Source organism: Podarcis bocagei (assembly GCF_964188305.1).
Source record: "Podarcis bocagei genome assembly, chromosome: 8".
NCBI lineage: Eukaryota > Metazoa > Chordata > Lepidosauria > Squamata > Lacertidae > Podarcis > Podarcis bocagei.
The window spans coordinates 12,196,021-12,222,716 of record NC_138133.1 but is presented as its reverse complement, the minus strand read 5'-3'; the positions used below and the strand labels follow the sequence as shown (position 1 = coordinate 12,222,716).

The 26,696-nt window shown below is 42.3% G+C and overlaps 1 protein-coding gene across 1 annotated transcript in view; it reads left to right on the top strand.

Annotated features, from left to right (window-relative positions):
- Nucleotides 1-26,696, top strand: part of CTNND2 (catenin delta 2) — a 552,484-nt gene that overhangs the window by 466,671 nt on the left and 59,117 nt on the right. The window contains exons 16-17 of the mRNA XM_081206065.1: nt 12,222-12,395; nt 20,252-20,402. Of these exons, the coding sequence (XP_081062191.1) occupies nt 12,222-12,395; nt 20,252-20,402 (325 nt within the window). The remainder of the gene's footprint in view (nt 1-12,221; nt 12,396-20,251; nt 20,403-26,696) is intronic.

The following is a 26,696-nucleotide window of genomic DNA, read 5'->3' as shown; positions in this document are numbered from 1 at the left end:
GCAACAACAACTGCTGATATACGCCCTAAAGCCAAAAAAAAGAGTTAGCCAGCTGTGATTTAGGGAATATTTCATTTAGCATTACATTACTTGAAACAGCGTTAAGGCTAAGCACCCCAGATGAAAAGATCTTTAAGATTTCAGGAATAATTAAATTAACCTCTGGATATTTTCTAGCACATAGCTCCACTATGCATTGATCGGTTTGCTTTCAAATGCCAAATAAGGGAGAAAAACTTTAAAAGATAGATCTCAGGCTTATGCTTGTTTCCTCATGAAGGCAAAAATCCACATGGATTTTTAATAGTGTATAATCCACATGGATAATTAAATTTATTCTGAACAAAACTTGTCCAAATAGCCTCAAAAATAAGAACATATGGTATGGTATTGCAGTACAGCTCTTCTATTTGCTACAGTCTAACATAAGTTTCTAGATCTATTTTCTAACTGAATGAATAGTTGCTTCCATAATTGATGTTGAAATTATTTCTCTGTATGGCAGATTGACTGTTTCTAATACTGTTAACCTGATTGAAATTAGGAAGACCATCCATACGCAATTACTTCTCTCAAGAAGAAAAATTGGTTGAGGCTAGAGCTCCTGATCTTGCCGGGAATTGCCAACTCGCTTTCAGCTTACCTCAACTTCTGATTTGCCTCTTGCAATAAATTTGAAGTTTAGAAAATTCCTTTTTTTTTTCTTTTAAGCAATTGAAAATTAGAATCCACAAACCTATGGGACCAAAATCTATGAAGAGGTAAACAGAAATCCCCAAGAAAGCGGAACTGATGCTTACATAGCTATACTTGTGTATGCAGATATTACATACATAATAGTTAATTCAGTTAAGTCCAGTCGCAGATGACTCTGGGGTTGCGGCGCTCATCTCGCTTTACAGGCCGAGGGAGCTGGCGTTTGTCCGCAGACAGTTTTTCCGGGTCATGTGGCCAGCATGACTAAGCCGCTTCTGGCACAACGGAACACTGAAACCAGAGCAGCGCACAGAAACACCATTTACCTTCCCGCTGGAGTGGTACCTATTTATCTACTTGCACTGGCGTGCTTTCGAACTGCTAGGTTGGCAGAAGCTGGGATCGAGCAACGGGAGCTCACCCCGTCGCGGGGATTCGAACTGCCGACCTTCTGATCGGCAAGCCCAAGAGGCTCAGTGGTTTAGACCACAGCGCCACCCACATCCACATACATACATACATACATACATACATACATACATACATATAAATACAACTTGATGCAGTTATCAAACACTATAGAAGTCTAAAAACCAGAACAATAAGCAAGTGTTTACAGCTGACTGAAAAGCAACCAAACAAAATTCTGCATGCAGTGAATAAACACCTGTAATTCCACCCTCAGCTGGAATTCACTTATTTTCAGCTAAATCGATTGTGTTGCTAGAACCCCAGTGACACTGAAGCAGACATAGTTTAATTCATTTTAGTGGGACATGTATTCCTGCTCTATTTCCTTTTTATGCTAAAAATGTCAAGACTTTAATTTTATTTTGTCGCTTTATTCAGTTTACATTTACTAGCGCAACCGAGTACTTTCCATGTTTCCAGTTTATTCACTGTGGCTTACAGAAATTGTGCTTTCCTGACACAAAGATGCTCTGGCACGCTGACTCTTCAGATGTCTTTTTTTTTTTAACTTGTGAAGGTTCTTTAAGGATACTTAATAAAAAAATAAAATGAAAAGGGCTTAGAGGCCCAAGCATGTTGCACAGCATGCACTAAAACAAATGGTTCAGAAAACTTTGCTTGACCCATAATTTGTGAGTCACTGACACGTTTGCCTGTAATAGCTCCTAAAGAAACATTAAGGCATGCTGTGCTGCTTCCTTTAGGGAAATGATTCAGGGCTAATTTGCGCTTGGGATTCTGTACATACTCTCTTGAATCTGTATGAGTTAAAAAAACACACACATAGGTAGTCCCTCAGCTAATTTAGACGTTATCTGTGTTCCATAAAGACACACAATACTAGTGTGTTTTAATGAAGCCAACTGACACCGTTTTAGCCATCATTTTTGGTAGTTTCACATTTTGCAAATATTGGTGCCCCACAGAAGTCTCCTGAATTGGGAAGCTCCTCAGTGGTTCCTCAGGAAACCTAGATTCCTGAGTTATCACCTCCTCACTCTTAACAGTTTGATTTTCTCTTAGAAGCTTCCTTACGGCATCCTCATTTGTATCTTAAGGTTTAATTCCCAAATAGAAAGGGTTCAGTCTGTTTTCCTTAGGAAGTTACTGGAGTTACCACCTTGTGTGGGAAAGGCGGCTATTTATCCAATGGTAGCTATATTTACATTTCTTAGCATCTCATGGTAGTTCTCTCCCCCCTGTTGATCTCAGACTCTTTAGTTAGTCATTGGTTGAGAGAGATGGGGAGGATTTTCTAGTCTAGGCTTTTTTCTCGAGGTTTTGAACGATTGTGGGTTAAAGAAGACCCAGCTTATTGTGGTCCAGAGGTTAGTAAATTTGGATTTCTGCTATCTAAGAAGTAAAGCCAATAAATCTTGTTCTCCATTACTATTTAATATCCCTATAAACTGTGGAATCACCACAGTTGTGGTATCTATAGACATTAACCATTTCAAAGTATAAGAGGGCATTTTCTCTTGCTCGCTTTAATGTGCTGCCTTCAGCATTGTTAAATGACTGATTTAATAAGATCCTGGTTAATAAACGGCTGTGTCTGGAGCAGAAGCAATAAAATCTATTCAACATGTCCTTCTGCACTATAGTAAGTTTAGAGGGAGGTTAATTCTCCCTCTACTAATGGATTTTCCTGGAACATCTGCAAACTTACTAGTGATGTACTTAAGGGATGTTCCTCCTATGTCACTGAGGGGATTGCCAGGTGTTCGTTTTCTTAATATCAGTGCAGATCAGAAGATTTATTCTTTTTGCTGGCTTCTAGAGAGGAAAAGAACATAGAACAATTTGTACTTGTTTTATCTGCTGCAGTATTTTAACTGTTGTAGCATAGGCTTTATTCTGTGCTGAATTTTATCAGTCTGTGAAAGTAATATACTACTACTACTGTTTGGTTATACGGTATTATTTTAATTCTCAGTATTTTATGCATCTTTGACATAGTGTTCAAATCTACTCAGAAGTCCCATTACGTTCAGTATGGCTTACTCCCAGGTACAGCCTGATAATATTTTTTTCTGAAGACAGAATCATTCTGACATTTTCCTATTGGATATCGTAATTCCTCTGTAATATACTTCTGATTATACTCTGAGGCAACTTTTTTCTAGTTCTGTAATCATTCTCTGTCAGAGCTGGGTAAAGGCCTCTGCAGAGCTCTTCTTGTCCATCAGTCTGAAGGGTTTAATATCCTTTTCTTAGAATAAGGTGTGCATGGAACTGTGCATGTAATTTTAAATTTATGTTCAGTGGACTGTTATACAGCATGAAGATAAATTACGCTATCTTCAGACTTTAGATTAGTATAGCGATAGAAACCCCCAAATCTCTTAGATTGATGTTTAATATTTCTAATAATGTGACTTGGGTTTTTCTCGGGGTTTCTTAACCATGGTAATATTTCTCAACTTCAGATTCACTCCTGCACTAAAACCTCCATGTATGATTATAATCCAACAGGCGAAGTAGGATCAGAAATTACTATGTGCAGAAACTGTGACTATGGCTCCTATAATCTCCTTGATTCCTGTTGGCTATGGCAGCTGTATTACTGGTTTAATCAGAATACAATATCAAATATCACAGAACTGCTGGTTAAAAATGTTACAGAGCGACATAGATTTCATTCTAAACCATTTTTCTAATGCAGCGTCTTAACTCTGTAGCCAATGAAAGACAATTCTCTGGATTTGATCCAGAGAAAGACGAGTGCCATTCTGCATGCCATTAACTGCCATCTGTTCACCAAGAGGAGTCCCTTGCACATGCCCGGGGGTCTTTGGGGTACAAGCAATTATTTTGTAATGGCAATCTATTTTCAGAATGTTTATAACAATAATGGTTAAATGGTTGACATTCCAAGAAGTCCGCAAAAGAGTCCGTCGCAGTTTATTTGTGAAATAAATCAAGGATTTCTCTTATGCCTCTCACAATATGCACAATGCAAAGAATGCGTCAAAGGCCTTATTTTCACAAAACCACAGACGTAAACATTTCTGGACGTGAATAGTTCCTTTGATAGCTTGTCATACAAAAACAAGCTATCAGATTCCATTCTACCTATAGTCTGGTGGGTACAGTCCATGCTATAGCTTTGTTGTTGTTTAGTCGTTTAGTCGTGTCCGACTCTTCGTGACCCCATGGACAAGAGCACGCCAGGCACTCCTGTCTTCCACTGCCTCCCGCAGCCTGGCCAAACTCATGCTGGTAGCCTCGAGAACACTACCCAACCATCTCGTCCTCTGTCGTCCCCTTCTCCTTGTGCCCTCCATCTTTCCCAACATCAGGGTCTTTTCCAGGGAGCCTTCTCTTCTCATGAGGTGGCCAAAGTATTGGAGCCTCAGCTTCATGATCTGTCCTTCCAGTGAGCACTCAGGGCTGATTTCCTTAAGAATGGAGAGGTTTGATCTTCTTGCAGTCCATGGGACTCTCAAGAGTCTCCTCCAGCACCATAATTCAAAAGCATCAATTCTTCGGCAATCAGCCTTCTTTATGGTCCAGCTCTCACTTCCATACATCACTACTGGGAAAACCATAGCTTTAACTATACGGACCTTTGTTGGCAAGGTGATGTCTCTGCTTTTTAAGATGCTATAGCTTTACCACTAGGCTAAAAAAATCACACCATTCCTGGCATTGTTAGGGTGTCACTAACAATAATCATAGTTGACACTGAGAAGTCACCAAGGGTTATGTTTTCAGAGAATTTTGTAAGGATGAAGATCCCTCGGGATCTCGTTGATGTCATGGTCTTGATCCATGATACAAGAGTCATAACCCAAAATCCTACGGATAAACTCGACAGTATTAAAATGGAATATTGTAATATGAAGGAAGTTATGCCAGAGTAAATTGGGCATTTTAACAACGTGCAGTGCAACTGCTATTATTTCTTCAATATTTGCCCTTGCCTATTCTATACATATGCTCTATCTATTAAGGAAACAGTTTTTGGATCTGTTGGTTTTCTCCAGGTTTGTGGTTATCATTACTCTTAAATATAGACATAAGATGAATCAGATCCAAAATAGAATTTTCATTCTTGGTGACCCACCTGAAATCACTGTGACCTTCTGTTTTATCTTCTGTCATCAATCATGAGCTACAACAGCAACATTTCACAACTGATAGACAGGTAAATCATGCTTGAGCGTGCTAGAGAGAGAGAGAGAAGGTAAACCCTAATGCATTAAGATCTAAGTTGCATAGAAAAATTCTCTCACTGAGTAGGCTGAAAGTCACAGATTGGAAAGCAGTTAAAATGTGGTTTTAATATATGTCTGAGGAAATGAGTGAAACAGCTTATGGCATCTGTAGAATGTCCGGTTGGTTCTTTTAAATCTGCGGTTATTTAACAGCAGTCCAGTCTGTCTATGAATATTAGTGTATACGTGTTCATTTGTGCTCTGCATACTACTCTGGCTTAATTTATCCATTCCATAGGATTAGAAATTCTGTATAACTCAAAAATGTACATAGATCTATACCAACACTAGCTGGCTTGTCTTAAGACGCCCCTGTTTGCTAGTTCCTAGGTCACAGCTGCTGCCTAGACCCAACTATTGTCACTATTTTGCCAACCAGCCATATAGTTCCATATTATTACAGCTTATTGTGTTTATTTATGGTTTTCATCCTCTCCAGTAATTTCTTTTTCTCTCTGATAGATGCTCATGATGGAATTTCTCTTGCTACAAAATCGTAGCAGCTTTCTGGGAAGAAATCTCAAATTGCCTTAACTTTTGCATGCCCTCTTCACTTTTTAAGGAAAGAATTGTATGTTGCAGAAGTGCTTCAAAAAATATCTCCTTTCTGGCATGTTAATGGAGAAGCTGGCTTCAGCATCATATCTGCAGTCTCTATTTCCCCCTTCCTCTTGTTATTTTTTATCCTATCAGTGTGAGAGGAAGGGTAATGCTAGATTCCTTTTCTTTTCTGTTTCCCTACTGTAGCAGCAGAAGCCCAACATCAAGCAATGTCATGTAAACTACTTTCATGAAAGGTCAACTAAGATGGAGGTGTCACTCATGCATGGTCTACCAGTATATAGAGATATGGATATTTGCTAAAGTCCTCATTATCCACTAATGTGTGTTTAATTTGCAAAGCGAGAGTGCATACTCGGAATTGTCTTAACATTTAATTAATCAGCATTAAGTGATCTTGCATATGCACTTTGGTTTGCTTAAGAGCATAAGAAGGCTCCATCTAGTCAAGCATTCTTTGTAAGTTTCTCAGCTACCCACAGACCCTGGCTGAATCTAGACACATTAAAAAGAAAGAAAAAAACCTTACAGGAAAACGCATTCTAAAGCTCGTAATGGAAAATCACATTGAGGAGGGATCAAACTCTACAGCGTCATCTGGTGTCGCATGTTTATAACGCAGTTATAACGATATAGTCGCCTGAATGTAGCTGGGCAACCTATTATTATTTTATTTAATAGTACCCTAATACAAGATTTCTCCAAGCAGCTTACACAAAACACACACATTAAAACCATACCCTCTCTCCCCAAACACAAACATACCAGAAACCTGCAGCAAAAATGATTACAGTGGTACCTCGGGATGCAAACAGGATCCATTCCGGAGCCCCGTTCGCATCCTGAACGGAACATAAGACGTGACGGCGCATCTGCGTGTATCGCGTTTTGCGGCTTCCACGCATGATGCCATTTTGAGTGTCTGCACCTGCGCAAGCATCAAAACCCGGAAGTAACACACTCAGTTATTTCCGGGTTGCCGCGGAGTGCAACCCAAAAGCGCTCAACCTGAAGCACATTCAACCCGAGGTATGACTGTATCATAATCCGCTGAAAGCCTGGGGGAAGAAAAACACCCAAAGGATGCTAATGTTGGGGCAGGGCAAGTGTTGCTACAGAAAGCAATCTGTAGATGGGTATGGGCCACAACAGAAAAGGCCTTCTCTCTTGTCATCAGCCCCCAAACCTCTGTCAAGGCAGGATCTCGAAGAAGGGTCTCAGATGATCAACAAGAGTCTGAGTATGTTATGGTCAGACAAGGCATTCCGTTCAATAGATGGACCATGGACTGACTTCTGCCTACTCCCAAACTAAGGAATCTTTTCTGGGAAAGGGAGAACATGTAGACGAAAGTAGAGGTTCTGGGCTGCCCAGACTACAAGACTCCCCTCTTGGCCTTGCTGACGAGGTCCAAAGGAAAGCAGAGCAATACATTTGGCACCAGCTTCGCTGCAGGAGTTGCCGGGAAGAGGCGTACAAGCAACCAACCATCTTAGGGACTCCGCTCTGGATTTCTGTAGCGTTTATTCCTTAGCCTTTGCTTCTACTAAAGTCATCCCGCAAAGCAGCGAAGGTTTAGGATCAGAGGTTTTCATCTCCTAGATGGGCTGCCTTCCCAGGTTGACAAGCCCCTCTGCCCCTCACTTCCCTCTACAGCATGTGCAGAAACCACCTTCTTGATCGTTGGACCCACTATTGGTCTCATCCACTCAATCCTCCGGAGCCTCTACTGACATGCAGTTCTTTGTTTCTGCCACCCATTGCCCCTATTGTAGTTTATTATATAAACCACGTAACGATTTCATGCATTATAATAGGAGCAAAAGCATGTTAAAAGTGTAACTGATACCAGACTCTGACAAATGTTAGCAGATACGGGTTACATACGCTTCAGGTTACATATGGTTCAGGTTACAGACTCCGCTAACCCAGAAATATTACCTCAGGTTAAGAACTTTGCTTCAGGATGAGAACAGAAATCGTGCTCCGGCAGCGCGTCAGCAGCGGGAGGCCTCATTAGCTAAAGTGGTGCTTCAGGTTAAGAACAGTTTCAGGTTAAGAACGGACCTCCGGAACAAATTAAGTACTTAACCCGAGGTACCACTGTATTAGATTCTAGCTTACATACCCCTTTTATACAGAAAGTACATGTGAAAATGTGTAGCTGCCTCTCACACATTATATAGGCACACTCCCAAGTCCAGGATCAAAGCATCATACAACTAGTTCATGCTGCAAAGAACTTTGGACATCATTCTCTAAGCGAGTATGATAAGCCACTTTCCTACAACTTAGGGTCCACCAGTGCGGGTTAAGTCAAGAGTGCATGCCTCAGGATAACATAAGGCTCAGGACACTTTTGAAAGTGAGGTGGGTTTCAGAAACGGTTTGTTTCTTCTGAGTCTGTTGCTGAAAAGCAGGCGAGTCAAACATCCCTCTCAGTATGCCTGTAGTAGCTCTTTGCATCCTGGCCTAAATTTCTAAAGATTATCTTACCTAAGCTCAGGGAGAGAGAGGGTTTTTTAAAAATCACTTCTTGATTTCATAGTGAAAGGTGAGTTCCTCTTCTATAATTTTGCACCCTGGAGCAAGTTATGATGTGTCTTGGCCAATCTGAGTTGTCGTCCCCACCCCACCCCCGCCCCTATATTTAGGATCAGAGCATGAACTGTATTGCATTGGGAATTTTTTGGCTTTAACATAGTAATGCGTTAAAGTAACGCCACCACCCCAAAAAAGGGCTGAGCCTTCCATATGGAGAATACAGCAAATCCAGAAAGGAAATCAGAAAGTTTTCTTCAGAATGAATCTAAAAGAAATAAAGAAGCAAAGGAACAGAAGTTTGTGTATTTGTATTCCTCTGTCAGTCTATGAAACATTCTAAAGAGCACTTTTATTTTTCAAACAGCCTCTTGGATTCAAAGCAAATGATGGTTTTGTGAAGTTTTCTGCTGTGCCACTCTCCTGAGAGACTTGGCTTTTTTATATGCCGGATAACAACGAATTGAGCCATAGAAACACTACTTGAGCTTCAAGGATTTCACCCTTAACTTCTTTGAAAGGTTTTAGCCTGCTAGTGATGTTTTGAAGGCTAAATTTCCCTAATATTTACAGTGCGGGAGTCCTGGTGACACCATGAACTCTAAAAGCTCTCTCTTCTCTTCCCTTGACTCTCTTCATAATTTTAATATTACAGCAGCCCATTTTACATGGCGCGTTGATACTTTTGTTTTTGAACCTTGTTTAAACAGGGCACCATCAGCAGTTTAGATTTTAGTTGTGCGGATTAATATGCTGCCAGTCCAAAGAGGGCTGGAGACCGCTAACCCATTTCATGAAGGATTCAGGAATGCATAGCCCTTCCAGAGGTTTCCCTTCAGGTTTTGTTTTTTTTTTAAATGAAACCTCTTACCTGTTACCTCCAGCTGCCAGCCTTGCATAGCAGACTTGGGTTGTTCCATTGTACACAGCTGGTGTATTTTATCTGCCCACATTTCTGGCTAGTGAAATTTGGATAACCTCTGGTTATATAACTGAAAGTGAGCCTATAGTACAAAACACAGTAGCAGTTGTATGATGTCCCATTAAATGCATCCCCACCCTTACATTAAAAGGTGATTTGCAGCTGTGTAATTTTTTTTGTGAGGGGCTATACAGTCGTACCTTGGTTGTCAAACACCTTGGAATTCGGACGCTTTGGCTCCTGAACACCGCAAACCTGGAAGTGATTGTTACAGTTTGAGAAATATTTTTGGAAGCCGAGTGTCCGACGGGGCTTCCGATGGGCTGCAGGTGCTTCCTGCAGCCAATCAGAAGCTGAGATTTGGTTTTTGAACATTTTGGAAGTCGAACGGACTTCCAGAACGGATTCCGTTCAACTTCCAAGGTACAACTGTTTGTTTTATGTCTTGAAAAGCATCCTAAAACCACATGGTGAAGGGCCAAATATAATCCTATAAATCAATAAATTAAATCAAATAATTTTCTGGGTGGAACACCGTCGATTGAGCTTCCATGTTTTCAGAGGATTTGGTTCACACATTCTGATGAGTCATCAAATGTTGAATTACTGTGATGCACCGCATGTGTATGAATCATCTTTGAGAAATGCAAATTGATTCTCAACGAGCCCATTATGCATAAAGGTATTTACATCTCCCAATATATTTCCTCCCCGTTGTGATCTACTCCTCCTCTTATTTTCCGTGCTGGGCTGGAGAAATGGGAACCACGACCTAGTTAAATTAAGAGAAAATAAGAGGTTGAGCAAACTTTGTTGCTTCTGTCACCTTTGCTTTCCCCAGTAGTTTCCTACGGATGTTAAAAAGTGTGTATAAAGCAGGCATCCATTCATTATTTACCACATTGGTATCTCCACTGTTTAGTCTAAGCATTGAATTTTATTGAAGGAACGATCATCATAATTAACAATTATATACAGTTTTAGAGGGTAAAAAGTGCTTCACATATATTATTATCTCAGTAATTCTTCGTGCATACAGGAGGCAGGTAAATCTACCCAGCATTCTAGATGGCAGCTGAAACTAAAGGGTGGTGGTTTTCCTGACGCCATCTATTGAGTGCCCAGTTCTTAACCTGGGACTCAAGTCTCCTGGCCACTCTGCTACATTAGACATCCTTTCACTGCAGTCCTTATTTTTAATAGCTTCCATGCCCGATAATGTTTCACTTTACACCCTTTAGCGATACCATTCCTTTAGGACATTTTAATGGTTTTCTGTTGGACAGGGATGCACCTGTGATAGCTGCATCACTTAGAATATACCCCAAAGAGCAGCATGAGAACTGCTTCTCTGTGATGCAGCCTCATGTCATTGTGGTGAGCATCCTTCTGGGCCAACAGCAATTTGGCGAAGATGAGAAAGTGCTCGTGTGGCCATTTGAGTCCATACCACAGGGAAGCAACTTCCTTACTCTTTGACTGCATATGAAGGAGAGTTCAAGGTCTGCTTTACCTGAAGAAGATTGTCAGATAATAATTCCAGTTACTTGTTGCCAATAAGATTTCTATTCATAGTTCTTACGTGTAACTTAGGCTAATCATAACAATAACTATTATTATTAAAGGTAAAGGGACCCCTGACCATTAGGTCCAGTTGTGACCGACTCTGGGGTTGCGGTGCTCATCTCGCTTTATTGGCCGAGGGAGCTGGCGTACAGCTTCCAGATCATGTGGCCAGCATGACTAAGCCGCTTCTGGCGAACCAGAGCAGCGCACGGAAACGCCGTTTACTTTCCCGCCGGAGTGGTACCTATTTATCTACTTGCACTTCGATGTGCTTTCGAACTGCTAGGTTGGCAGGAGCAGGGACCGAGCAACGGGAGCTCACCCCGTCACAGGGATTCGAACCGCCGACCTTCAGATTGGCAAGTCCTAGGCTCTGTGGTTTAATCCAGTTACTTGTTGCCAATAAAATTTATATTCATAGTTCTTCCATGTAACTTAGGCTAATCATAACAATAACTATTACTATTATTAATTTATTTATACCCTACCTTTTTACCAGATGGGTCTCAGGGTGTATTCGTCGACTTCTGCTAATCAGTAGTACAGGTGCTTATGGTCCAAAAACCTCTAGTGCAGTGCACTGACTTATTATATTGCAATTTGACCTGGGTCCCCCCCCCAGCCTTCAGAAGTGAGGCAGGGGCCAATTGGAGAAAGGACCAGCCCAGTGACAGTGCCCCACTTTGGAACACCCTCCCACAGACAGATCCTAGTGCCGGATTAAAAACTTTTTTTTCCTCCAGAATTTTATTTACTTTTGATGTACCAATTAGTGCTTACACTTCCTTTGTTCATGACAATTTAAAAAATAATTTTCAATGCTTTAATTTTACCAGTGTTGTAGTTGGGTTGCTTTTATGATTGTGTGCTGCTTTGAGATGAATTTTAGTTGGAAAGTGACGAATGTGGAGTGTATGTTAAAGATAAAAGGTATATCATGGGATTCCGACGGAACATCAGGAAGAACTTTCTGACAGTAAGAAATGTTTGATAGTGGAATGGTCTCCTTCCGGAGATTGCGGGCTCTCCTTCCTTGGAGGTTTTTAAGCAGAGGTTGGATGGCCATCTGTCATGGATGCTTTAGTTGAGATTCCTGCATTGAGAGGGGTTGGACTTGATGACTCATCCCTTATTATTCCAACTCCATGATTCTGATTCTATGACTCTATATTCAGTTCAGTATTCTTCTCTTCTGTAATTGCCATAACTAGTGATATTTCGCCTTTTCTCTCTCGTCTTTCCAGTGGGATGGCGTAGGTCCTCTCCCGGACTGTGCAGAACCACCAAAAGGAATTCAGATGCTGTGGTACCCATCCATAGTCAAACCCTACCTCACACTTCTCTCTGAGTGCTCAAATCCAGATACGTTGGAAGGGGCAGCTGGCGCACTACAAAATCTGGCCGCAGGTAGTTGGAAGGTATGAACCCTATGTCTCTACTTAGTCAAATTCTTAAGAAACCTACCACAGGTACATTGAGTCAGTATATGAAAGATGGGTGCAAAACCAGGAATCCTTGTTGTTAAAAGGTTTTTTAAAAAAAGAAACGCTCACTGTCAATAATAATAATGATAATAATAATTTTTTATTTATATCCCGCCCTCCCCAGCCGAAGCCGGGCTCAGGGTGGCATGTACTAATGCTCCAGCCACTCACCAGCTCCCTCCCTGTCCTGCAATCCAGTGGGAGCAGGAACGATGGCTGGCAACATATACAGTGGTGCCCCGCAAGACGAATGCCTCGCAAGACGGAAAACCCGCTAGACAAAAGGGTTTTCCGTTTTGGAGGTGCTTCGCAAAACAAAATTCCTATGGGCTTGCTTCGCAAGACGAAAATGTCTTGCGAGTTCCTGCGGGGGGTTTTCCCTCCCCCCCCTTTTTCCCAAGCCGCTAAGCCACTTATCAGCTGATGCTAAGCCGCTTAACAGCTGATCCGCTAAGCCGCTTAACAGCTGATCCGCTAAGCCACTTATCAGCTGATCCGCTAGGCCCGCTAAGCCGCTAATAGTGTTAATCTGCTAAGCCACTAATGGGCTTGCTTTGCAAGATGAAGAGACTCGCGGAACGGATTCTTTTCGTCTTGTGAGGCACCACTGTACTTTTTTGCAGAACAAAACAAATCAAAAAGGCAGTTGCTCCCACCACTCCCTTGTATCAGGGCACCAGAAGACTTAACCCAAGGGAGAAGGTTATTCTTCCTAGTTACCGGTTGCCCCACCCTGCAAGTTGCTTCCACAAAATGCAGGCAGAAATTCAACAGATTCAGTAGGCGGCTAAGTAGTCAGGCTCTGGATTCAGGCTTTCCCCCAGAATGGCACACAGGACAACAAGAAAGTTCTCTTTTTAAAATTTATTTAAAAAACAAGATTAAACATACTTAAAAGTAGGCACATCTCTTATACGTTTCAAACAGAAAAAATAAGAACATTATCGAGTATTGCTAGCTAATGTACTTACAAAATGAGAACAAAGGCAAGTTAGAATGGTTCTAAAGTCCTCAGTTGAATCCGCATCTCAAAGACAGTAGAAATCTTCATCACAAAGAAACAAGCAAGACGACTGTCAGCATGGTGGCAAACAGAAGGACATAAAGGCAAACAAGTGATGTGTTTGGCTCCAAGATCTGACTATCTGAACTCTATGCCTCTACATCAAGGTTCAGCAACCTTTCTCAGCCATGGGCCAGTCCACTGTCCCTCAGACCATGTAGTGGGCCGGACTATATTTTGGAGAAAAAAATGAACAAATTCCTATGCCCCGCAAATAACCCAGACATGCATTTTAAATAAAAGCACACATTCTACTTGTGTAAAAACACACTGATTTCCAGACCATCTGCGGGCCGGACTTAGAAGGCAATTGGGCCGGATCCGGCCTCCAGGCCTTAGGTTGCCTACCCCTGCTCTACATTAATGGTTAGGAAACAGGCACTGGCCAAAATGATTTCCCCCCTTAATTTGCTCTGCTCACATGTTTTGAGTTGAACAAAGCAGTCTGGTTGCAGGAATATCCAGTACCACTTGGCACTCATTAACATCCTTCCTGACAACTTTAGCAAAAGACCAAGGATAAATGGGAATACATAGGATACGGGGCCCCTTATCTGAGGTTGGAGAAAACCCGAAGCTGCTCCATTGACGTACTGTGAGACAAGGATTGATTCTGCAGAAAATCCTTCCTTGGAACTTAATTAGGTACTGTAACACTGACGTGATTTAATACGTTTGTTTCCATATTATGCCAACATGTTTTATTTATGCTACGAAGCCGTTAATTCAGTGTAGTAATCTATATGGACCAGGTAGTAGAGGACATGATTTATCCTGCCAGAGCTAGCTAAAAATAACCCATATATCAATAAGATGCATGGTTTGTCATGTCCAAGGTAAGCATGTTTGACCAAACAATCACTCTTTGAAATGGGAGGTCAGCAAACAAAATTGGTACAGCTGAGCAGTGAATGAAATAATCTGCTTACCTAGAAAACTTGTATAGAATAAACAGTGGCTCTCTAAGCTTCTTCATTCTACCCTGTCAATTTGCCTCAAATGTGTTTGACCCTGGAGGGAGACTGTTTCCAAGAGAAAAGAAAAGTGCCTAATCCACCTTGTATATCCTTTGCTTAAGCAAAGTCATTTAGTCTGCTGCTTGCCCACTGGTGGTGCCTTTTTATAATGTGGAAAATGTTTATTCACAAAAACCTGACTACAAATAGAGCTTTCTTCACACTTATCAGCAAATGCCCTCTCAATAACATCACTTTTTTGTGATATACAGCAAATATTATGCTTGTGAAAATACCCAAGCACACACACACACAACACACACATTACAGTGGTGCCCCACAAGACGAATGCCTCACAAGGCGGAAAACTCGCTAGACGAAAGGGTTTTCCGTTTTTGCGTTGCTTCGCTAGACAAATTTCCCTATGGGCTTGCTTCGCAAGACGAAAACGTATTGCGTTTTTTAAAAAAAGCCGCTTGAAGAGGCGCAGTTGCGACGGACCGTGCTTCGCAAGACGAAAAACATCGCAAGACGAAAAGACTCGCGGAACGAATTCTTTTCGTCTTGCGAGGCACCACTGTACTGTTATGAGTTATTGTGTGTGCCAGACACCTATAACCCTAACAAGTATTAAAAGCAACACAAGCCAAGCTAACTTCTTGATGAGGTAATCACCTGGGTGAGGAGGTCATAAAGAGAACAAAGGAAAGGGGGCTCTGTGCCAGATGGCAAATGGGTGGGGCCTCTCCCCCATATTTTAGATAGTTAGAAGGACAAAGGCTGAATTTGATGTGAACCCCTCCTTCATAGGCTCAGGTTGTATAAACAGTGGTACCTCGGGTTATGTACTTACCGTATTTTTCGGACTATTGGACACACCGGTCCATAGGACGCACCTAGATTTGGGGGGGGGGGAATAAAGGCAAAAAAAAATTATCCCCCCCCCCGCCAGGCGCGGGGCTGGGGCGGGGAAGCCCGAGCTTCCCCCTCCCCCAGAACGGGACCCAGAGCCATGCCGAAGCTGCGCGCAGCTTTGGCATCGCTCTGGGAGCTTGCGGGGCTGGGGGAGGAGGAAGCCTTCCGCCAGCCTCCAAACCATGTCAGGAGACAGCGGGATGGCGCGCTGCGCCTCTCCCGCTGTCCCCCGAGTTTGCGAGGCTGGGCCAGCCTTCTAACCAAGTCGGGGGACAGCGGGAAGGGCGCGCTGCCCCCTGCCGCTGTCTCCCGAGTTTGCGGGGCTGGCGACGGGGAGGAGCAGGCTTCTCCCCCCGCCAGCCTTCTAGACAAGTCGGGGGACAGCGGCAAAGGCGCGCTGCCCCCTGCCGCTGTCTCCCGAGTTTGCGGGGCTGGCGACGGGAAGGAGCAGGCTTCTCCCCCCGCCAGCCTTCTAGACAAGTCGGGGGACAGCGGGAAAGGCACGCTGCGCCTCTCCCGCTGTCTCCCGAGTTTGTGGGGCTGGCGGTGGGGCTCTCCTGAAGCCTGGAGGTTGTGGGGCTGGTGGGGGAGAGAAGCAGGCTTGCTTCTCCCACCCCCAGCCTCCAGATCAGGTCGGGGAATAGCGGGATGGCGGCGCTTCGCCATCCCCCTATCCCCCGAGCTTGTGGGGCTGGGGGGGGGGAGAAGCAGGCTTGCTTCTCCCCCCGCCAGCCTCCAGATCAGGTCGGGGAATAGCGGGGTGGCGGCTCTGCGCCTCCCCGCTGTCCCCAGCTTTTGAGTGCAGGCTGCTGCCCGCAAGCCTTGCGAGCCCGCGGGACATCCCGCCGGGCTTGCAAGACTTGGGATAGCTTCCTGAAGCCTGGAGAGCGAGAGGGGTCGGTGCGCACGGACCCCTCTCGCTCTCCAGGCTTCAGCAAAAGCCTGCATTCGCACCATAGGACGCACAGACATTTCTCCTTCATTTTTGGAGGGGAAAAAGTGCGTCCTATAGTGCGAAAAATACGGTAATTCGTTCTGGAGGTCCGTTCTTAACCTGAAACTGTTCTTAACCTGAAGCACCACTTTAGCTAATGGGGCCTCCCGCTGCCACCGCACAATTTCTGTTCTCATCCTGAAGCAAAGTTCTTAACCTGAAGCACTATTTCTGGGTTAGCGGAGTCTGTAACCTGAAGCGTATGTAACCTGAAGCGTATGTAACCCAAGGTACCACTGTATGTATGTAAATAGGCCATATGTCATAAAGACACCAATGTCCACTGTGCTTCATTCCCAAAAGCAAACATGAACCCTAGGTAAGCATCTGGGACCCCTGAAATTTTGCGCCTGCTGGGAGTTTGGTGTGCAACAATACTGTAGGCTAAAGCAATCTCTCAAAGGCCAAAACAAATCCTGCAGTGTTTCCGAAGAGATCACAGATGAGACGTTGGGAGTCTCTTTCAGGGAGAAGATTCTAGAACTACCAGATAACTAACAAAAAAAGCCTCACAACTTTCCTGTGTCATCTCATCAGGGGTGCTAGCAAGATTTTCTGAGCTCTGTACGCTTTATCAGAATTGGGCCTTCTACCCTACCCACAAAAGATAGCACAAATTCCATGCTTTATATCATATGCAGATGCATTCATATTCATGTCCTCTTTTGCAGAAGGGCTGGGTCCCCGATATAGATAGAAATGAACTTAATAATAATAATAATAATAATAATAATAATAATAATAATAATAATAATAATAATAATATCAGGGACCACAGAATGACAGAGAGGTTAGGCTGGCCTCAACCAGAGCCAGGGCTTTTTCGGCTGTGGCTCTGATCTGGTGGAACGCTCTGTCACAAGAGACTAGGGCCCTGCGGGACTTGACATCTTTCCGCAGGGCCTGCAAGACAGAGCTGTTCCACTAAGCCTTTGGTCAGGGCACAGCCTGACTCCCTTCATTGGCAATCTTCACAGAACTCTAGCCCAATGGTTGCCATCAATTTGATTTGAATTAATTTTATAATTAAATGATTTTAGAATGTTGTATTATTTTATTGTTGTTAGCCACCCTGAGCCCGGCTTCGGCTGGCGAGTGCGGGATATAAATAAAAAATTATTATTATTATTATTATTATTATTATTATTATTATTATTATAGCTGATACTTTGCCTATCATGGTATTTCCATTTTATATCATACTTAACCTGCTGAATTTCTGCCCACTGCAGCTGTTAACAACACAAGTGTCCACCCTCCCCAAGTGCCATTCCTAAGCTATGCAAAGAACCTGAGTTTCATGAGCTTGTTACTGTGACCCAAAAAAAGAGAATTCCACAGCAGAAAATTTGTAACAGTAAAGTTTAATTTGAAACTCCAAAATGATGTACCTATGCTCTTACAAAAGACAGCAGTATATTTCTGCTATTTGCATCCATATGATAATATATTTCTCATTTTGCACTGTTTACGGAGAATGGGGAAGAGTGTTGCAAGGGGGCAGGAGAAGCCCCCAAAGACAATTTAGTGGTTGCAAATAGCTGATGGAGTAGAGGTTATAACTCCCTTCCCTCCCCTTCTCAGAACGGATCCCTCTTTAAGTTGCTGCTGTTTCCCATGCCGTGGATGTAGTTTGCAGTTGCCCACCTTAGATTCTCAGGCTAATTCCTCCAAAGGATAAAGCCTTAGAAACTGAGGTTTTATGATAGCAGTTAAAAACTAAGGGGTATCGTTATGTGGCAGTCTTTTCCTCTTTAATTACCTTGACTCTTCTAAGAAGGGACAGTTCCAATGAAGAGGGGGCATATCGTGATGAGCTGCGATTCTACAGAGCAGTGTCTGCTAGTTATGCCCCACAAATTCCATTATCTATAAATAGTCTCATAGAATTTAATGCAACTTCCATGCATGCCTTTGACAATTTAGCAGCCACTGGAAGCAAAAGAAATGGATTTTGCTTTCTGCCTTACCTATCTATGAATTGGAGCAAGCTGTTCTCATAGGAATTGCCTTCCTTTTCATGCTGAGCAATTACTTGAACGCTGATGTCAGACTGATTTATGGAGTAACTGGATGATTAAGTATATTGGCAAGCCATCTAATTTTAAAAGGTGCAAAAGACCCTCTTTTGTCTTTTCCCATTTTTATGGTGTCTTTTTTTTTTAAAAAAAAAAAATCCTTCAGTAGATTTGTGGAAGCTTATTGACCTGCAATCTAGAAATGCAAGGATGTTTCTCAATGGCTTTAGGCAAACTGAAAAAATAATCAGGACACACAAGAGTGAATCTATTTCTCAATTCTTGGGGAAGGATGAAGAAGCTGTCTTTCAGCATCTCAGCCTGAATGTGTCCCCGCAGTGCGGACTGCTCAAGATAATTGCTTGCAAATATATCCTAATTGACAGGTTAGGTACCCAGAGATACCTCACATGATTAATAAAGGTGCCTGTATGGTTCAGGTCTTGAAGCCATGAATAAGATTATAGCCTCAATCACAATGACAGTTTGTAGATTCTCTCTGTAGCTTCTCTCCAGGGGGCTAAAGAACTGTTGCTCAATCTGGGGGAAACTGGGGGCAGAATTGTTGTTTTACACATTTTGGCCAGTCTTTCGGCTTCACCTGCTTTGGGCAGCAGACCTCCATGCCTTGTCACATACTGCTTTTTAAACTCATGTCACTTTCAAAACCCATTTGTCATACAGAATGGAGCCTGCTGTCTGAGAAAACACAAACACAACATCCATCAGTTGTGTGGTTCTTTTGGATCATGGGGTTTGTGTCACAGGTTTCCTACAGAGCTACAATTTCCAGAGTGATTTAACAAACATTCCCTCTTCCTAGGGAACAATTGAGAGTTGTGGGGACAATAGGTCGGGGGGGGGGAGAGACTAGGTTATATAATATAATAATAGTATTTATGTAGCACTTTTCCTAAGTGGTTCAAACACTTTGCTTATATTAGTCATCCTTACAGCCAGCCTGAAACATAGACCAATATTATTATCATCCTTCAATCCTGGTTTAGGATGAGAATTCTGGTTAGCATTAATCAGTGCCAAAATAATACTTAATGTGGAAGACAATTGAGAAGCATACAATCTCATTGCCCAGTCCGAAGCTTTAGCCATGGATAAGTGATCAGAGGCACATCAACAGTGGGGTTTTTTTTGGGGGGGTGCCCTTTCTGAGTTTATTGAAATATAAAAAATAATACATATAAACCATGCCAGAAAAATCACTGGAGCAGGGCAGAAAACAAAGTTTGTTGAACAAGAGACAGTTGCTACACAGGAATACAACATGGCAACCAAATTTTCCAAAATAGCGTTTTCCACATTCAAGTTCGAAACACCTTTGGAGACATGCTACTTGTGTTATTTCCCCTGTAGTAGTCAAAGTCCATGTGTTGTAGGCTTTGTTGTGGTTTCCATTGTTGAGCTATGGAGGTCCTGGCTGAAGTCAGTATCCCTTCAGAGTTACTTAGAACAATTTTTGTGTGTTTAATAAACAAAGTTATGGAGAGGCGTTGCTAGAGGATTCAAGTATGTTAGATATTTCTCAATATGCTTCTGTCCAAAATAGTGAAACCTGGGGCTCACGTTATTGGCAAAAAAAAAGTTACATCAACACATTTATGAAGCCTAAATTATCTGAATGATTTTTAAATTGGGAACTTTGACTTTTGGATTACCTGTTCAAATCAAAGTGATCAGGAATGGGTCGTTTAAAATCACATCTGGCAGTTCATGAACTTCATTTTCTTCTTCTAAATAGCAGACGTCATGGTAATTAATGCCTTGCTCTTGCAATCTGTAGAGCTCCCTTTTCTTTTCGTTCTGCCTCATACAATATTTTGTTACAGTGGTCAGTCTATATCCGCGCTGCCGTACGGAAAGAGAAAGGCCTGCCTATACTGGTAGAATTGCTTCGAATAGATAATGACCGGGTAGTATGTGCGGTTGCAACAGCTTTACGGAATATGGCCTTAGATGTCCGAAATAAAGAGTTAATAGGTAAGTGCTTATATTGTGCTATGTCTTGTTGGAAAACATCGTTCTTATCCCTTTCACCTCAGCATGCTGCCGTCAAATTTGCTTGTGTGTGTGATCCTGAAATGCTACTCTTTGAGAAATAGCTGCTGGATGTTATTTAGCATTAAAATATTAAATTATTTTCTTCTATATTCAGTTATGCTTTAAAAATAAAAATACAGAAAACATTAGCATGATCTCCTAAGGCTCTAAATGCGTGCCCTGACCCAGGATCATTGTTCCCTTGTGTCTCTTCTGACTAGGATCAGAAGTCATTTGCACAGCCAAACTTTCCCCCTTCTCCCCGACTTAATCCAGTGTGGTTAAATTATCAAAGTTAAACTTGAAGGTATGAGAAAGTGAAAGAAGTCCATGCCTCTTCTCCCCTCTTCAAAAAACCAGAGTACATTCTCTGGCCCTTTGGTGGATTTCTGTATTTTTATTTTTATTTTTAAATCAAAATCCCAAGACAGTTGAGCCACTAGGAATTAAAGCATTGTTACAGCTACTGAGTTGTCTTAGAAAGAACCATATGCGGTTTTAATATATATAGACTGAATAGGAGGAGTTTCTGCTTGGAATAAAGAACCCTCGTGCTTCTGTTGCCTCTCCAGCATATCACGAGAGAACCACTCATGCTATTTTTAGCATAATCAGAAAACTAGGAAGTGAGTATTCTTTATATAGGAAGCATACTGAAAATCTGTTCTTGCTTTTATTGAATGATAATTGGCACTGAAAAGCTCATCAGTGATTTGGTTGCTTATAAAATGGCCAGGTTCACTGGCTGCCTGTTGAGGTTTGTTAATTATACTCTTTGGTAATAGAAACGGTGCAAGTTTTACTCTTGAATTGGAATGTTTTATCCCAGCTGTGGTTACCATTTATTTCATGTGTATGATTCCTTCTGTTGTTCCTATTCTGACTGTGGTCACCTCACTTTGAAATTTTTCATATTGTTGCTTTGTTTGGTGAGTGTCATTGAGTTATGCTCACCTGCTGTTCACAGTAGTTGAGAAGGGACTGCAAAGAATTCAAGAGATAACAGTCTGAAAAACAAAAACAAATGCTAGCTCTGTCAGGAGGTATCACATGCAGCAATTTGGGTTTTATTCATGCTGTGTGACTCAAGATAAAATGGTTGTGCAGGTGGAGTACAAATCGTCTCCTAGGTACTGTCCACGGTATGTAATGTGGAAGAAAACCAGGCAGTGCTGAATGTCACAGTGTCTGCCAGCTATTTTCTGCAGGGAAAAGACTGGTAAAGACTTGAGGTGTAGCAGGGCAGTCAAAATGACATTCGGGTCCATTTTTACTTCACTGAGAAGTCTCTCACCACCTAGCCAGTAGTCAACTGATTCAACGTGAGACATGAAGTTATTATTTTTTAACCGCACCATACAAAATGCTTATTCTAGTCACTTTTCATTGGGTCCATGTCCATTTTCTAAACTTTATCATTTGAATTGGCTGCTTTGAAGCATTCTTTGCTGGCCACCACAACAAAACACAAAGTGTTTTCTGGGAGCAAATTCTCCACTCATTCTTTAAAGGTGGTTTCTCTGTCCTCACATTTATGGCATGAAAGGCTGCCTTGACTGCCAGTTGACTGGTTTTAATTCTCCAGTGGATAAATACATATTCAGAGGGCCATTGGGCTATCATCTTCAGTCATGTTGGCTACAGTTTAGAAAGAGAAGAATATTAAAGAGTAAAGGAGCTCACAGAAGGCTTTTCAGAGTTGCTTCAGATGCTGCTTTCCCCATCTCACATTTTTAAGATGTGAAACCTGATCGTTTATGTGTCAATCATCCCTTTATCACTCAGTGGCTTGCAGCCTCAAGTGGAGACCCACCTATCCATGAAAAGACATCACAGATCAATCACCATATAGAGACCTTTCATAGTGCCTCACATTGTTTGAAACACAGTGCTTTTCAGTAGAAGCAATTCACACATTTAGCCTTAATATATACACAAACAACTCATTTTGTGACAAAAGGTGGGGAATCACATCACTGAATGATTTCCTCCAGAGCTCCTCAGAGTACAAAGGAGCTGATTCAGTTCCAAAACACCAGAGAAGATGATCAGGAGTGATCATGTCATTCCATAGCAAGATCAGGGCTTTGGCTGGATTATCAACTTTCTCAGCTGGAAAATCCCCCAGAGCATTCAGGAACACATCCAGTTCCATTGGTTTCTGGGAGTGGGCCATCCAAACAGGCCCTCCACCCTTACTGGGCCACTGCCCCCTTCTTCCTTTCCTAATATCACTTTGCACCTCTGCTCCCACCACTGCTTCCAGGAAAGAAAGCGCCTCACACGCAACTTCCTGAGATGGAAGCAGCCAGTGCTTCTCCTTGTCTCAGTCCCTTTATTCCCTAAGAGGAGGAGGAAGAGGTGGGAGCCGCAATAACAGCAGCAGAACATCCAGCCAGTGACTATGTAATTCACTGGTATGCTATTGCTACATGTACGTGAGAAAGCGAGCTCAAAAGTGTTCTCTTACTGTGCATTTGTGTGTGTTGGGACACAGGAGTTCCACATTCAGATACCTTCTTCGCTGTATAGCCAAGCAAAATTCCTTGGGCAAATAATGTCATTTTAACTTACACCATTGCATCTAAAGCCTAGCGAACCCTTTATGGTAAACAGAAATATAAGCACCAATAGTCGAGAACAGCTGCTTCAAGTGACCTGCGATTCTCAACGCACCATCTTAGGAGTACAATAAGATAAAATGTGTTGTTGAGCCACCGCATAAACTCTCTATAGGTATTAAGTCTCCTGGTGTTAAAGCTATTATCGTATGTTATACAGAGTTCCAAGGGGGGCAGGAGGGGTGGGTGGGATATCTCAGTCTCTCTTGTGAGTCACTAAGAATCCGAAGTACAAAGTACATCTTAAGCAAAGCCTTTTGAGATGATGGTTCTAAGGATGGATTTCAGTACTTTATCCACTGTAGTGAAATGCTTTCTGTTGCTGTGGGACTGAATAAGGTATTTGCTTTGCTCTTTTTTTTACTAAAGAGCTCAGCCTCTTCCTAGGGATATTGAAATTCTTCTTATTCACTCCCCGCATCCACCCCCCAGTCTAAGCATCTCACATTCACCAGGACTTCTCTGATAAGCTGCCCTCAGCTTCCATAAACTTCAAAGGCAAAGGAAAAATGATTACAGGGAGAGAGAGAGAGAGAGAAAGAACTGCACCTTGAGTTCACACTTCAAATGAGAGGGAGAAAATTGATTAAGAATGGGAGATTAGCTTAGTTTTTGATCTGCTCCACATTACAATTAGGCATTTCTTGTTCCCCATGCCTTATTTTATTATTATAACATTTATTCCAATACCAAGGCATAAGTAATTACTGTCCAAATACTATCAGTAAGGAGTTCCCAAATATATTTTTAGATGTGCCCACTTAGGAACCCTGCAGGATTTGTTTTTTAAGGACATCTAAATCTAGTGGCCATGCTAATTCCATAACATCAGGACTTATCCATGCTTAACTTTTGCCCTGTGCTTTCTAGGAGCAGCTCTGCACTTTAAAGTTCTGTGTCTGAGCGCTTTCTTTGTTTTCCCCACTGCTCTCCCCAGGAAACCCCACTCTTTAAAACTGAATCGGAACAAACAGCAATTCAGGTTTTCCTGAAGTGGCAGATTGCTATTTTCTCCAATTCAGCTGTAAAGAGTGGGTTTTTATGGAAGTCTGGGTAAGCCCTTAGTTAAATTTTTATGCAGGCCTTCCTTTTGTTTTTTCTGAAGCTGCTTCTCATCAGCTTGATTGGAGACGGGCGATCTCTCTGACATTCTCAAATGATTTTATAACCCTATTATCATAGCCCTTCAAGAAAAATTAAAAGCCCCGCCTTGCAAGGAAGTTACTCCAACCCATTGAATCACTTTAGTTGTGCTTTCCTGTACCTTTTCCAGACCTGTATGCAGTATTACAAATGTTGCTTCACCATCACTTGGCATTATGAGACAGGCTGTTTCGCTCCCCATCTCCCTTCAATTAATTCCTAACATTGGATTTGCTCCCCCCCCCTCCCCACTATGTATAACAAGTTGGTATTTTCAGGGAGTTGTGCACCATAGTACAAAGACATTTTTCCAGGGCAGTCACAATCCATTCAGAGTTACATATGGGAAGTTAGCACACAAACACAAAATGTATGCATAGCTTAGCACTTACACTAATTCTCAGTTGCTACTTTATTGCTATTTGCTTGATTGCCATTTCTCAAGAGTGGACTTTGGTAATCTTTTGTCATATGGAGCCCTGGGCAAGGCCAAAATTTAGCGCCCCCAAATGGAGCTTCTCAGTTATGGAGCTTCTCAATTTTTGCTGCCTTGGCTGCATCCCCCCACTTTGAAGAGTTGGTTTGGGGGCCCTTCCCAGCCTGCTTGGGTGTTCAGCATCCTGGAAAATTAGGTGCCATCCACAAACACAGCTATGTCACTGCTCAGCCCTGATACCAGATTCTTTTATGAGTAAGTTAAATTGCACCAGTCCTAAGACAGATCCTTAGGCAGTGGAGGCTGGTCCGTCAGGGAAAATGAATCACCAACCTATATCCTTTAGCAAAACATGTAGATGTCATTGCATTAACCTGTCAAAAGCCTTTTCCATTTTCAGGATATCTGTATACTAGGGAGATTACCTAAATGAAATCTTTAAATTGTGGAGGATGGAGGAGGTCTACATGGGCTTCCCATTCCTTCCGTTGTCTGTGCATTCAGCATGCAGAGGGCTGAGGGAAGCAAGATTTTATTGAGTCCCAAGGAACTCCTCCAGGAGCACACCACCTGTACTAGGACTGTATCAAGCCCTAAATGGTTTTGATTTTAATTTATGCAAGGCAGCCAAGCAGCATAAAACTGCAACGTGGTCTCCGTGCACAGTTGTTTTCCACCAAAGACAAATTAATCATGCTAATGGTCCCACGCATAATTTCCATGGAAGCAAATTAAGAAATGTGTGATCACTATACCATGGCCTTATCTTGTAACCCGCTCCCACCTTTCCTCCCCAAGTCTTCAGAGGCTTAGCTTAAAAAGATATTTCTGCACTGAGATTTGCTTTTATAAGCAAACATTTTCATCTTATCTTATTACAAGCTTTTTTCCATGTTTCCTCCTCTGTGAATTGGGAATTCGTACATGCCAAAACATATGTTTTTAAATAGCAGTAAGCTTTTCATCTCTTCCCATAACATTAGGGTTGTGTCGTGACCCAGGGCTCAGATCAGTCTGCCCCAGGCAACAATTTTTAAAAAATCCCCACTGATCATGACTGAAGAGGACGTTCTTGTTTTTCAGCTAACCACTACTATTATGTCATTGACCACATGCCATTCAGCACTATCCATTTCTGTGAAGAAGCTCTTTTGCTAATTCCCTCCCCAAGGACCAGTCTCCTCTCTGAAATACACTGCAGAAAGCGGTAACCCACAAGAAACCTCAGTGGAGTCGCAGGTATTTGGAAGTCTTCCCATTGGAAAACCATTTGAATATTGGAGTTGGCAGATTTGCACTTGTTTGGGTTATTTTTATTGCTTTGCTGTGAGTTGCTTTGAACATTTGGTTGGAAAGGTGGGATATACAATAACCTCAATTACTGGGGAATCTTTATTACTGGGGAGCAGATGCAGCAGTTGAGCATACGCTTTGTATGCAAATGAGCCCATTACATCCTCCATTATGGTTGAAAATGAGCCCCATCTGAAAACCCAGAGATCTACTATTAGCCAGTAAAGACAATATTGAGCTAAATGGACTTAAGATCTAACTTGGTATAGTGCACCTCCCTTAGCCTTGGGACATACGAAGTAACAACAAAGGGAAGCATGGAAGCCCTCCAACCATAAGCAGAAGTTTATCTCACCACTGAATAACCATAGCCAATTCCTTACATCTGACATTAGGAAAGAAGACTTCCATGTTGGAAAGCATAAGTTCCAGGCAGGTATAGACTTTGGCATTTCTCTTTAAAAAGAAAGGGGGGATCATCTCTGGGAGCTGGGTTGCAAAACCCAGGTCATAGAATGATCAAGAGAAATAGGATCCGAAACCTGCCATGGTCTGAGAGGTGGCAACTGGGGATTTAATATTTGTTCCAGCACCTTACTCTGGTCAAAGTAGAGCTGCAGGGAAGTAACCCATATCAGTTGGTCATCTGATAGCATTTGAGCCTTATAAAAGCTTCTGCGTCAAAATTCTTCACTGGTCTGAGCAATCAAGCAATCACCTGATCTTCAGACTCGTCTTTGT